The sequence below is a fragment of the Salvelinus fontinalis genome, chromosome 14 (genome assembly GCF_029448725.1).
Source record: "Salvelinus fontinalis isolate EN_2023a chromosome 14, ASM2944872v1, whole genome shotgun sequence".
Lineage (NCBI taxonomy): Eukaryota > Metazoa > Chordata > Actinopteri > Salmoniformes > Salmonidae > Salvelinus > Salvelinus fontinalis.
In genome coordinates, this window is record NC_074678.1 from 12,544,064 (window position 1) to 12,556,236 (window position 12,173).

The 12,173-nt window shown below is 50.2% G+C and overlaps 1 protein-coding gene across 1 annotated transcript in view; it reads left to right on the plus strand.

Annotated features, from left to right (window-relative positions):
• Positions 1-545: 545 nt before the first annotated feature.
• The window catches only part of oca2 (oculocutaneous albinism II), a 103,124-nt gene continuing 91,496 nt past the window's right edge, over positions 546-12,173 (plus strand). Inside the window, exon 1 of the mRNA XM_055862346.1 lies at positions 546-1,675. Coding sequence (XP_055718321.1) covers positions 1,440-1,675 — 236 coding nt within the window. The 5' untranslated portion in view covers positions 546-1,439. The remainder of the gene's footprint in view (positions 1,676-12,173) is intronic.

Below are 12,173 nucleotides of genomic sequence, written 5' to 3' on the forward strand. Positions count from 1 at the left end.
TAGTCTAGGGCAGGCCTCTCTGTTAACTGTAGTCTAGGGCAGGCCTCTCTGTTAACTGTAGTCTAGGGCAGGCCTCTCTGTTAACTGTAGTCTAGGGCAGGCCTCTCTGTTAACTGTAGTCTAGGGCAGGCCTCTCTGTTAACTGTAGTCTCGGGCAGGCCTCTCTGTTAACTGTAGTCTAGGGCAGGCCTCTCTATTAACTGTAGTCTAGGGCAGGCCTCTCTATTAGCTGTAGTCTAGGGCAGGCCTCTCTCTGTAAACTCTAGGTTAGGGTAGGCCTCTCTCTGTGAACTCTAGTCTAGGGCTGGACTCTCTCTGTTAACTAGTCTAGGCAGGCCTCTCTCTCTGTAAACTTTAGTCTAGGGCAGGCCTCTCTATTAACTGTAGTCTAGGGCAGGCCTCTCTGTAAACTCTAGGCTAGGGTAGGCCTCTCTCTGTTAACTCTAGTCTAGGCATGCCGCTCTATTAACTATAGTCTAGGGCAGGCCTCTCTCTCTGTTAACTCTAGGGCAGGCCTCTCTCTGTGAACTCTAGGGCAAGCCTCTCTCTCTGTTAACTCTAGTCTAGGGCAGGCCTCTCTCTCTGTAAACTGTAGTCTTGGGCAGGCCTCTCTCTCTGTTAACTCTAGGGCAGGCCTCTCTCTGTGAACTCTAGGGCAGGCCTCTCTCTCTGTTAACTCTAGGGCAGGCCTCTCTCTCTGTTAACTCTACGGCAGGCTTCTCTCTCTGTTAACTCTAGTCTAATGCAGGCCTCTATCTGTTTGTGTTAACGCTAGTCTAGTGACAACGGCCAAAGAAGGAAAGAAAATGCTGTAATGCCTTTTGACCTTCTCTGTAGCCTTAACCTATAGGCCTAATCTGTATCCTTAACCTATAGGCCTAATCTGTATCCTTAACCTACAGTTTGAATCTGTAGCCTAACCTATAGGCCTAATCTGTAGTGTAGCTTTGACCTATAGGCCTATTCTGTGGTGTAGCTTTGACATATAGGCCTAATCCGTAGTGTATATTTGACCTTTTGGCCTAATCTGTAGTGTAGCTTTGATTTATGGGCCTAATCTGTTTTGTAGCTTTGACCTGTAGGCCTAATCCGTAGAGTAGCTTTGACCTATATGCCTAATATGTAGTGTAGTTTTGATCTATAGGCCTAATCTGTAGTGTAGATTTGACCTATAGGCCTAATCTGTAGTGCAGATTTGACCTATAGGCCTAATCTGTAGTATAGCTTTGACCTATTGTCCTATTCCGTAGTGTAGCTTTGACCTATAGGCCTAATCTGTAGTGTAGTTTTGATCTGTAGGCATATTTTGTAGTGTAGTTTTGACCTATAAACCTAATCTGTAGTGTGGCCTTAACAAATACCATTTATTTGTATTGGTCTCTCTGTCTCTCCATCTCTCTCTGTCTAGACACTGTGTGAGACTACTCTCCAGTCTCAACATGTATCTGGAGAATAAGAGCGACCTGGACCTGAAGTCCCCAGCAGCAGCCCCTGGCCTCCAGGGAAGGTCCAGTCTGAGGACAGCAGAGGCGGTGGCAGGGGGCTACGGTGAGGTGGCGGGGAACTTTGGAGACCTGCGTCTGCTGGAGGGGTTCTCAGGAAGGATAGAGTCCCAGAAACTACAGCAGGCCTCCGCCAGATCCCCGGGGAACTGTGGTATGCACGCTGAAGACAGGTAGGAACGACCCTAGCTGTAGTCTGCGTCCAAAATGGCATGTTGATTTACATTTGACATGTACAATTGAAGTCGGAAGTTTATGTACACTTAGGTGTACTTTTTTATTTTTTTCAACCACTCGACATTTTTCTTGTTAACAAACTATAGTTTTGGCATCTACTTTGTGCATAACACAAGTAATTTTTCCATCAATTGTTTACAGACAGATTATTTCACTTATAATTCACTGTATCACAATTCCAGTGGGTCAGAAGTTTACATACACTAAATTGACTGTGCCTTTAAACAGCTTGGAAAATTCCAGAAAGGGATGTCATGGCTTTAGAAGCTTCTGATAGGCTAATTGACATCATTTGAGTCAATTAGAGGTGTACATGTGGATGTATTTCAAGGCCTACCTTCAAACTAAGTGCCTCTTTGCTTGACATCATGGGAAAATTAAAAAAAAAAAGGCCTCAGAAAAGAAATTGTAGACCTCCACAAGTCTGGTTCATCCTTGGGAGCAAATTCCAAACGCCTGAAGGTACCACGTTCATCTATACAAACAATAGTACACAAGTATAAACACCATGGGACCATGCAGCCGTCATACCACTCAGGAAGGAGACGCGTTCTGTCTCCTAGAGATGAACGTACTTTGGTGCGAAAAGTGCAAATCAATCCCAGAACAACAGCAAAGGACCTTGTGAAGATGCTGGAGGAAATAGGTACAAAAGTATCTATATCCACAGTAAAACGAGTCCTATATTGACATAACCTGAAATGCCGCTCAGCAAGGAGGAAGCCACTGCTCCAAAACCGCCATACAAAAGCCAGACTACGGTTTGCAACTGCACATGTGGACAAAGATCGTACTTTTTGGAGAAATGTCCTCTGGTCTGATGAAACATAAATAGAACTGTTTGGCCATAATGACCATCGTTATGTTTGGAAGAAAAAGGGGGAGGCTTGCAAGCCAAAGAACACCATGCGCAATGCTAACCATCAGCTGGAGTGGTGATAAATTCACTGCCATTGGACTCTGGAGCAGTGGAAACGCCTTCTCTGGAGTGATGAAAACTTCACCGACTGGCAGTCCGAGATACGAATCTGGGTTTGGCGGATGCCCAGGAGAACACTACCTGCCCCAATGCATAGTGCCAACTGTAAAGTTTGGTGGAGGAGGATTAATGGTCTGGGTCTAGGGCTAAGCCCCTTCCAGTGAAGTGAAATCTTAATACTGCAGCATACAGTGACATTCTAGAGCAGGGCAACTCCAGTCCTCCAGAGATTGGTGTCCCTAGCAAACACATCTGATTAATCCAATTGCATTCTAAACTGAAGATCATGATTAGGTGATTATTGGAGTCAGGTGTGTTCGCAAAACTGTGCCACCGATCAAGGCCCTCGAGAACAGTAATCGCCCACCCCTGTTCTAGACGATTCTGCGCTTTCCAACTTTGTGGCAACAGTTTGGGGGAAGGCCCCTTTCCTGTTTCAGAATGACAATGTTCCCATGCACAAAGTGTGGTCTATACAGAAATGGTTTGTTGAGATCGGTGTGGAAGAACTTGTCTGGCCTGTACAGAGCCCTGACCTCAACAGTATCAACCCCATTGAACACCTTTGGACTGCGAGCCAGGCCTAACATCAGTCCTCGACCTCCCTAATGCTCTTGTTTGCTGAATGGAAGCAAGTCCCCGTAGCAATGTTCCAAAATACAGTGGAAAGCCTTCCCAGAAGAATGGAGGCTGTTATAACAGCAAGGGGGAGGACCAACTTCATATGAATACCCAGGATTTGGGAATGAAACATTCGATGAGCAGGTGTACCCGTTTCCTCATAGACTGTAAAAGGAAATCTCGAACCCACAGCAAAGTTGATTCTGTGAGCTTTCAAAACTTTTTAAACCATGATTAGAACGACTCAATGAATACAGAAAAGAAGTCTGTCCCCCTTTTCTCCGTGGAGGGAGGGTGAGCGGAGGGAGAGTGAGCGGAGGACCGGTGAGTCAGGTGAGAGGCAGCCTCACCTCTGCTCCCTCCCTCCACTCAGACTGACAATCAGATGCAGGTCATCAGTCCAGTAAAATAAAATAAAATTAAGCAAATGATTATGCTCACAAGTAATGCAACATATGATCTATGATCAGTGTGATCATATACCATTTAAAAAAAATATATCATTTCAAAATGGTCTGAGAATGTTGCATAAGCTTTTTCTTTTATAAGTCGTGTTTAAAATAAATCTGAATGGTAGATCTTATTAGAACTCAGGATAGAATCACAGATGTTTATTGACCCAAACAAGGAAACAGGAGACAAAGGGCTGTGAGACATTTGTTTAATCCTAGACACGTGAAAAGTGGGATGAATACGGAGGGTACGGGGCAACAGAAGACGAAACAGCAGACGAACAGCAGAGGGGCTAATCAAGTTTATTTTATATAGCCCTTTGTACATCAGCTAATATCTCGAAGTGCTGTACAGAAACCCAGCCTAAAACCCCAAACAGCAAGCAATGCAGGTGTAGAAGCATGGCGGCTAGGAAAAACTCCCTAGAAAGGCCAAAACCTAGGAAGAAACCTAGAGAGGAACCAGGCTATGAGGGGTGGCTAGTCCTCTTCTGGCTGTGCCGGGTGGAGATTATAACAGAACATGGCCAAGATGTTCAAATGTTCATAAATGACCAGCATGGTCAAATAATAATCAGGAATAAATGTCAGTTGGCTTTTCATAGCCGATCATTAAGAGTATCTCTACCGCTCCTGCGGTCTCTAGAGAGTAAAAAACAGCAGGTCTGGGAAAGGTAGCACGTCCGGTGGACAGGTCAGGGTTCCATAGCCGCGGGCAGAACAGTTGAAACTGGAACAGCAGCAAGGCCAGGTGGACTGGGGACAGCAAGGAGTCATCATGCCCGGTAGTCCTGACGCATGGTCCTAGGGCTCAGGTCCTCAGAGCGAGAGAAAGAAAGAGAGAAGGAGAGAATTAGAGAGAGCATACTTAAATTCACACAGGACACCGGATAAGACAGGAGAAGTACTCCAGATATAACCAACTGACCCTAGCCCCCCGACACATAAACTACTGCAGCATAAATACTGGAGGCTGAGACAGGAGGGGTCAGGAGACACTGTGGCCCCATCCGATGATACCCCCGGACAGGGCCAAACAGGAAGGATATAACCCCACCCACTTTGCCAAAGCACAGCCCCCACACCACTAGAGGGATATCTTCAACCACCAACTTACCATCCTGAGACAAGGCCGAGTATAGCCCACAAAGATCTCCACCACAGCACAAACCAAGTGGGGGGGGGGGGGTGCCAAGTTAATGATCTTGGAGATGGGAAAGGGCCTATGAAGTGGGGAGAATGTTTGCGGGATTCTACTCGAGGGGCAGATCACGAGTAGACAGCCATGCCCTCTGCCCGAGCCAATACCGGAAGGCCGGGGTCCGGTGGTGGTCCGCTTGTCGTCGATACCTGGAGATGGTGTTGGGAAGAGCCGACCAGGGTCTTTTCCAGGTACGGCGACAGCGGCAGACAAACATCTGGGCCGAGGCTATGCCGACCACTTTCTCCGGGAAGAGCAGGGGCTGAAACCCCAGGGAACACTCGAAACGCGAGAGCCCAGTGGCAGAGCAGGGGAGGGTGTTGCTGGCATATTCAACCCACATGAGTTGCTGACTCCAGGTGGTGGGGTTGGTGGAGCCAAGGCAGCGAAGAGTCATCTCCAGGTCTTGGTTGGCTCGCTCCGACTGGCCGTTGGACTGCGGGTGGAACCCGGAGGACAGGCTGGCCGACCACCCAATGAGCGTGCAGAACGCCTTCCAGAACCGGGACGAGAACTGAGGGCCCCAGTCGGAGACCATGTCCACCGGGAGTCCGTGGTTCCGGAAGACGTGCTGCACCATGAGCTGGGCCGTCTCTTTGGCAGAGGGTAACGCTTGGGGAGAGGAATGAAGTGGGCGGCTTTGGAAAACCAGTCCACTACTGTCAGAATGGCGTTGTTGCCATCAGATGGGAGAAGACCCGTGACGAAGTCCAGGGATATGTGAGACCAGGGACGGTGAGGGACAGGCAGTGGTTGAAGAAGACCAGCCGGAGGTGCCTTGTTCTGCGCACAAACCGTGGCGGCAGGTGGCGGCGAACGCAGAGAAGTCCGCGACCATGGTAGGCCACCAAAAGCGTTTTTCGCACATAGGCCAGGGTCCAATGGGAGCCCAGGTGGCAGGCAATCGTGGAGTAGTGGGCCCACTCCAGGACCAAGGAGCGGACAGCGGCAGGCACAAACATCTGGTTATCTGGGGTTCTCGGGAACACTAGGGTAGGCTGAGAGATTACGTGTGTGACCAGCTGCCCAGTGGGGAATCTGCGGATGCCTGGTCGTGGCGTTCAGCCAGGGTATAGAGTCCCTCTATAAGACATTGCAGTAACTCCGTGTGTCTTCCAATGGTGGCCCCTTGCAGGGAGACAGACCAGTGGAGCTGGTCTGAGTTTGCTGGGTTAGTCATGGCCAGTTCGTACTATCAAAACTCAGGATGAGACCCAGATGCAGACAGAGTCACAGAGAGTCACGGATGTTTATTGACCCAATACAGGAGGCAGGCAAAAGACAGGTCAAAGGCAGGCAGAGGTCCGTAATCCAGGACAGAGTCAATAAGGTACCGAACAGCATGCAGGCTCGGGGTCAGGGCAGCAGAATGGTCAGAATCGGGGAAACTAGGAAACAGAACTTGAGAAAGCAGGGAGATGGGAAAACACGCTGGTAAGACCTGACGAGACAAACTGGCAACAGACAAACAGAGAACACAGGTATAAATACACTGGGGATAATGAGTAAGATGGGCATCACCTGGAGGGGAGTTGAGACAAGCACAAAGACAGGTGAAACAGATCACGGCGTGACAGATCTCGGCTTGCATTTTGACTCAGAAGGTTCTGATTTCTGAGGTCCTCCTCCACCCTGTTATAGATCCCTGATACAGGTCCTCCTCCACCCTGTTATAGATCCCTGATACAGGTCCCCCTCCACCCTGTTATAGATCCCTGATACAGGTCCCCCTCCACCCTGTTATAGATCCCTGATACAGGTCCCCCTCCACCCTGTTATAGATCCCTGATACAGGTCCTCCTCCACCCTGTTATAGATCCCTGATACAGGTCCTCCTCCACCCTGTTATAGATCCCTGATACAGGTCCCCCTCCACCCTGTTATAGATCCCTGATACAGGTCCTCCTCCACCCTGTTATAGATCCCTGATACAGGTCCTCCTCCACCCTGTTATAGATCCCTGATGCAGGTCCTCCTCCACCCTGTTATAGATCCCTGATACAGATCCTCCTCCACCCTGTTATAGATCCTTGATACAGGTCCTCCTCCACCCTGTTATAGATCCCTGATACAGGTCCTCCTCCACCCTGTTATGGATCCCTGATACAGGTCCCCCTCCACCCTGTTATGGATCCCTGATACAGGTCCTCCTCCACCCTGTTATAGATCCCTGATACAGGTCCTCCTCCACCCTGTTATAGATCCCTGATACAGGTCCTCCTCCACCCTGTTATAGATCCCTGATACAGGTCCTCCTCCACCCTGTTGGGTTATAGATCCCTGATACAGGTCCTCCTCCACCCTGTTATAGATCCCTGATACAGGTCCTCCTCCACCCTGTTGGGTTATAGATCCCTGATACAGGTCCTCCTCCACCCTGTTATAGATCCCTGATACAGGTCCCCCTCCACCCTGTTATAGATCCCTGATACAGGTCCTCCTCCACCCTGTTGGGTTATAGATCCCTGATACAGGTCCACCTCGACCCTGTTATAGATCCCTGATACAGGTCCTCCTCCACCCTGTTATAGATCCCTGATACAGGTCCTCCTCCACCCTGTTATAGATCCCTAATACAGGTCTTCCTCCACCCTGTTATAGATCCCTGATACAGGTCCTCCTCCACCCTGTTATAGATCCCTGATACAGGTCCTCCTCCACCCTGTTGGGTTATGGATCCCTGATACAGGTCCTCCTCCACCCTGTTATAGATCCCTAATACAGGTCCTCCTCCACCCTGTTATAGATCCCTGATACAGGTCCTCCTCCACCCTGTTATAGATCCCTGATACAGGTCCTCCTCCACCCTGTTGGGTTATAGATCCCTGATACAGGTCCTCCTCCACCCTGTTATAGATCCCTGATACAGGTCCTCCTCCACCCTGTTATAGATCCCTGATACAGGTCCTCTTCCACCCTGGTATAGATCCCTGATACAGGTCCTCTTCCACCCTGTTATAGATCCCTGATACAGGTCCTCCTCCACCCTGTTGAGTTATAGATCCCTGATGCAGGTCCTCCTCCACCCTGTTATAGATCCCTGATACAGGTCCTCCTCCACCCTGTTATGGATCCCTAATACAGGTCCTCCTCCACCCTGTTGGGTTATAGATCCCTGATACAGGTCCTCCTCCACCCTGTTATAGATCCCTGATACAGGGCCTCCTCCACCCTGTTATAGATCCCTGATACAGGTCCTCCTCCACCCTGTTATGGATCCCTGATACAGGTCCTCCTCCACCCTGTTATAGATCCCTGATACAGGTCCTCCTCCACCCTGTTATGGATCCCTGATACAGGTCCTCCTCCACCCTGTTATAGATCCCTGATACAGGTCCTCCTCCACCCTGTTATAGATCCCTGATACAGGTCCTCCTCCACCCTGTTGGGTTATGGATCCCTGATACAGGTCCTCCTCCACCCTGTTATAGATCCCTGATACAGGTCCTCCTCCACCCTGTTATAGATCCCTGATACAGGTCCTCCTCCACCCTGTTATAGATCCCTGATACAGGTCCCCCTCCACCCTGTTGGGTTATAGATCCCTGATACAGGTCCTCCTCCACCCTGTTATAGATCCCTGATACAGGTCCTCCTCCACCCTGTTATAGATCCCTGATACAGGTCCTCCTCCACCCTGTTATAGATCCCTGATACAGGTCCTCCTCCACCCTGTTATGGATCCCTGATACAGGTCCCCCTCCACCCTGTTGGGTTATAGACCCCTGATACAGGTCCTCCTCCACCCTGTTATAGATCCCTGATACAGGTCCCCCTCCACCCTGTTATGGATCCCTGATACAGGTCCTCCTCCACCCTGTTATAGATCCCTGATACAGGTCCTCCTCCACCCTGTTATAGATCCCTGATACAGGTCCTCCTCCATCCTGTTATAGATCCCTGATACAGGTCCTCCTCCACCCTGTTATAGATCCCTGATACAGGTCCTCCTCCACCCTGTTATAGATCCCTGATACAGGTCCTCCTCCACCCTGTTGGGTTATAGATCCCTGATACAGGTCCTCCTCCACCCTGTTATAGATCCCTGATACAGGTTCTCCTCCACCCTGTTATAGATCCCTGATACAGGTCCTCCTCCACCCTGTTATAAATCCCTGATACAGGTCCTCCTCCACCCTGTTATAGATCCCTGATACAGGTCCCCCTCCACCCTGTTGGGTTATGGATCCCTGATACAGGTCCCCCTCCACCCTGTTGGGTTATAGATCCCTGATACAGGTCGTCCTCCACCCTGTTATAGATCCTTGATACAGGTCATCCTCCACCCTGTTATAGATCCCTGATACAGGTCCTCCTCCACCCTGTTATAGATCCCTGATACAGGTCCTCCTCCACCCTGTTATAGATCCCTGATACAGGTCCTCCTCCACCCTGTTATAGATCCCTGATACAGGTCCTCCTCCACCCTGTTATAGATCCCTGATACAGGTCCTCCTCCACCCTGTTATAGATCCCTGATACAGGTCCTCCTCCACCCTGTTATAGATCCCTGATACAGGTCCTCCTCCACCCTGTTATAAATCCCTGATACAGGTCCTCCTCCACCCTGTTATAGATCCCTGATACAGGTCCTCCTCCACCCTGTTGGGTTATGGATCCCTGATACAGGTCCTCCTCCACCCTGTTATAGATCCCTGATACAGGTCCTCCTCCACCCTGTTATAGATCCCTGATACAGGTCCTCCTCCACCCTGTTATAGATCCCTGATACAGGTCCCCCTCCACCCTGTTGGGTTATAGATCCCTGATACAGGTCCTCCTCCACCCTGTTATAGATCCCTGATACAGGTCCTCCTCCACCCTGTTATAGATCCCTGATACAGGTCCTCCTCCACCCTGTTATGGATCCCTGATACAGGTCCCCCTCCACCCTGTTGGGTTATAGACCCCTGATACAGGTCCTCCTCCACCCTGTTATAGATCCCTGATACAGGTCCCCCTCCACCCTGTTATGGATCCCTGATACAGGTCCTCCTCCACCCTGTTATAGATCCCTGATACAGGTCCTCCTCCACCCTGTTATAGATCCCTGATACAGGTCCTCCTCCATCCTGTTATAGATCCCTGATACAGGTCCTCCTCCACCCTGTTATAGATCCCTGATACAGGTCCTCCTCCACCCTGTTATAGATCCCTGATACAGGTCCTCCTCCACCCTGTTGGGTTATAGATCCCTGATACAGGTCCTCCTCCACCCTGTTATAGATCCCTGATACAGGTCCTCCTCCACCCTGTTATAGATCCCTGATACAGGTCCTCCTCCACCCTGTTATAAATCCCTGATACAGGTCCTCCTCCACCCTGTTATAGATCCCTGATACAGGTCCCCCTCCACCCTGTTGGGTTATTGATCCCTGATACAGGTCCCCCTCCACCCTGTTGGGTTATAGATCCCTGATACAGGTCGTCCTCCACCCTGTTATAGATCCCTGATACAGGTCATCCTCCACCCTGTTATAGATCCCTGATACAGGTCCTCCTCCACCCTGTTATAGATCCCTGATACAGGTCCTCCTCCACCCTGTTATAGATCCCTGATACAGGTCCTCCTCCACCCTGTTATAGATCCCTGATACAGGTCCTCCTCCACCCTGTTATAGATCCCTGATACAGGTCCTCCTCCACCCTGTTATAGATCCCTGATACAGGTCCCCCTCCACCCTGTTATAGATCCCTGATACAGGTCATCCTCCACCCTGTTCTAGATCCCTGATACAGGTCCTCCTCCACCCTGTTGGGTTATAGATCCCTGATACAGGTCCTCCTCCACCCTGTTGGGTTATAGATCCCTGATACAGGTCCTCCTCCACCCTGTTATAGATCCCTGATACAGGTCCTCCTCCACCCTGTTGGGTTATAGATCCCTGATACAGGTCCTCCTCCACCCTGTTATAGATCCCTGATACAGGTCCCCCTCCACCCTGTTATAGATCCCTGATACAGGTCCTCCTCCACCCTGTTATAGATCCCTGATACAGGTCCTCCTCCACCCTGTTATAGATCCCTGATACAGGTCCTCCTCCACCCTGTTATAGATCCCTGATACAGGTCCCCTTCCACCCTGTTGTAGATCCCTGATACAGGTCCTCCTCCACCCTGTTATAGATCCCTGATACAGGTCCCCCTCCACCCTGTTATAGATCCCTGATACAGGTCCTCCTCCACCCTGTTCTAGATCCCTGATACAGGTCCTCCTCCACCGTGTTATAGATCCCTGATACAGGTCCTCCTCCACCCTGTTATAGATCCCTGATACAGGTCCTCCTCCACCCTGTTGGGTTATAGATCCCTGATACAGGTCCTCCTCCACCCTGTTGGGTTATAGATCCCTGATACAGGTCCTCCTCCACCCTGTTATAGATCCCTGATACAGGTCCTCCTCCACCCTGTTGGGTTATAGATCCCTGATACAGGTCCTCCTCCACCCTGTTATAGATCCCTGATACAGGTCCTCCTCCACCCTGTTGGGTTATAGATCCCTGATACAGGTCCTCCTCCACCCTGTTATAGATCCCTGATACAGGTCCTCCTCCACCCTGTTCTAGATCCCTGATACAGGTCCTCCTCCACCCTGTTATAGATCCCTGATACAGGTCCTCCTCCACCCTGTTGGGTTATAGATCCCTGATACAGGTCCTCCTCCACCCTGTTATAGATCCCTGATACAGGTCCTCCTCCACCCTGTTGGGTTATAGATCCCTGATACAGGTCCTCCTCCACCCTGTTATAGATCCCTGATACAGGTCCCCCTCCACCCTGTTATAGATCCCTGATACAGGTCCTCCTCCACCCTGTTATAGATCCCTGATACAGGTCCTCCTCCACCCTGTTGGGTTATGGATCCCTGATACAGGTCCTCCTCCACCCTGTTATAGATCCCTGATACAGGTCCTCCTCCACCCTGTTATAGATCCCTGATACAGGTCCTCCTCCACCCTGTTATAGAACCCTGATACAGGTCCTCCTCCACCCTGTTATAGATCCCTGATACAGGTCCCCCTCCACCCTGTTATAGATCCCTGATACAGGTCCTCCTCCACCCTGTTATAGATCCCTGATACAGGTCCTCCTCCACCCTGTTATAGATCCCTGATACAGGTCCTCCTCCACCCTGTTATAGATCCCTGATACAGGTCCCCTTCCACCCTGTTGTAGATCCC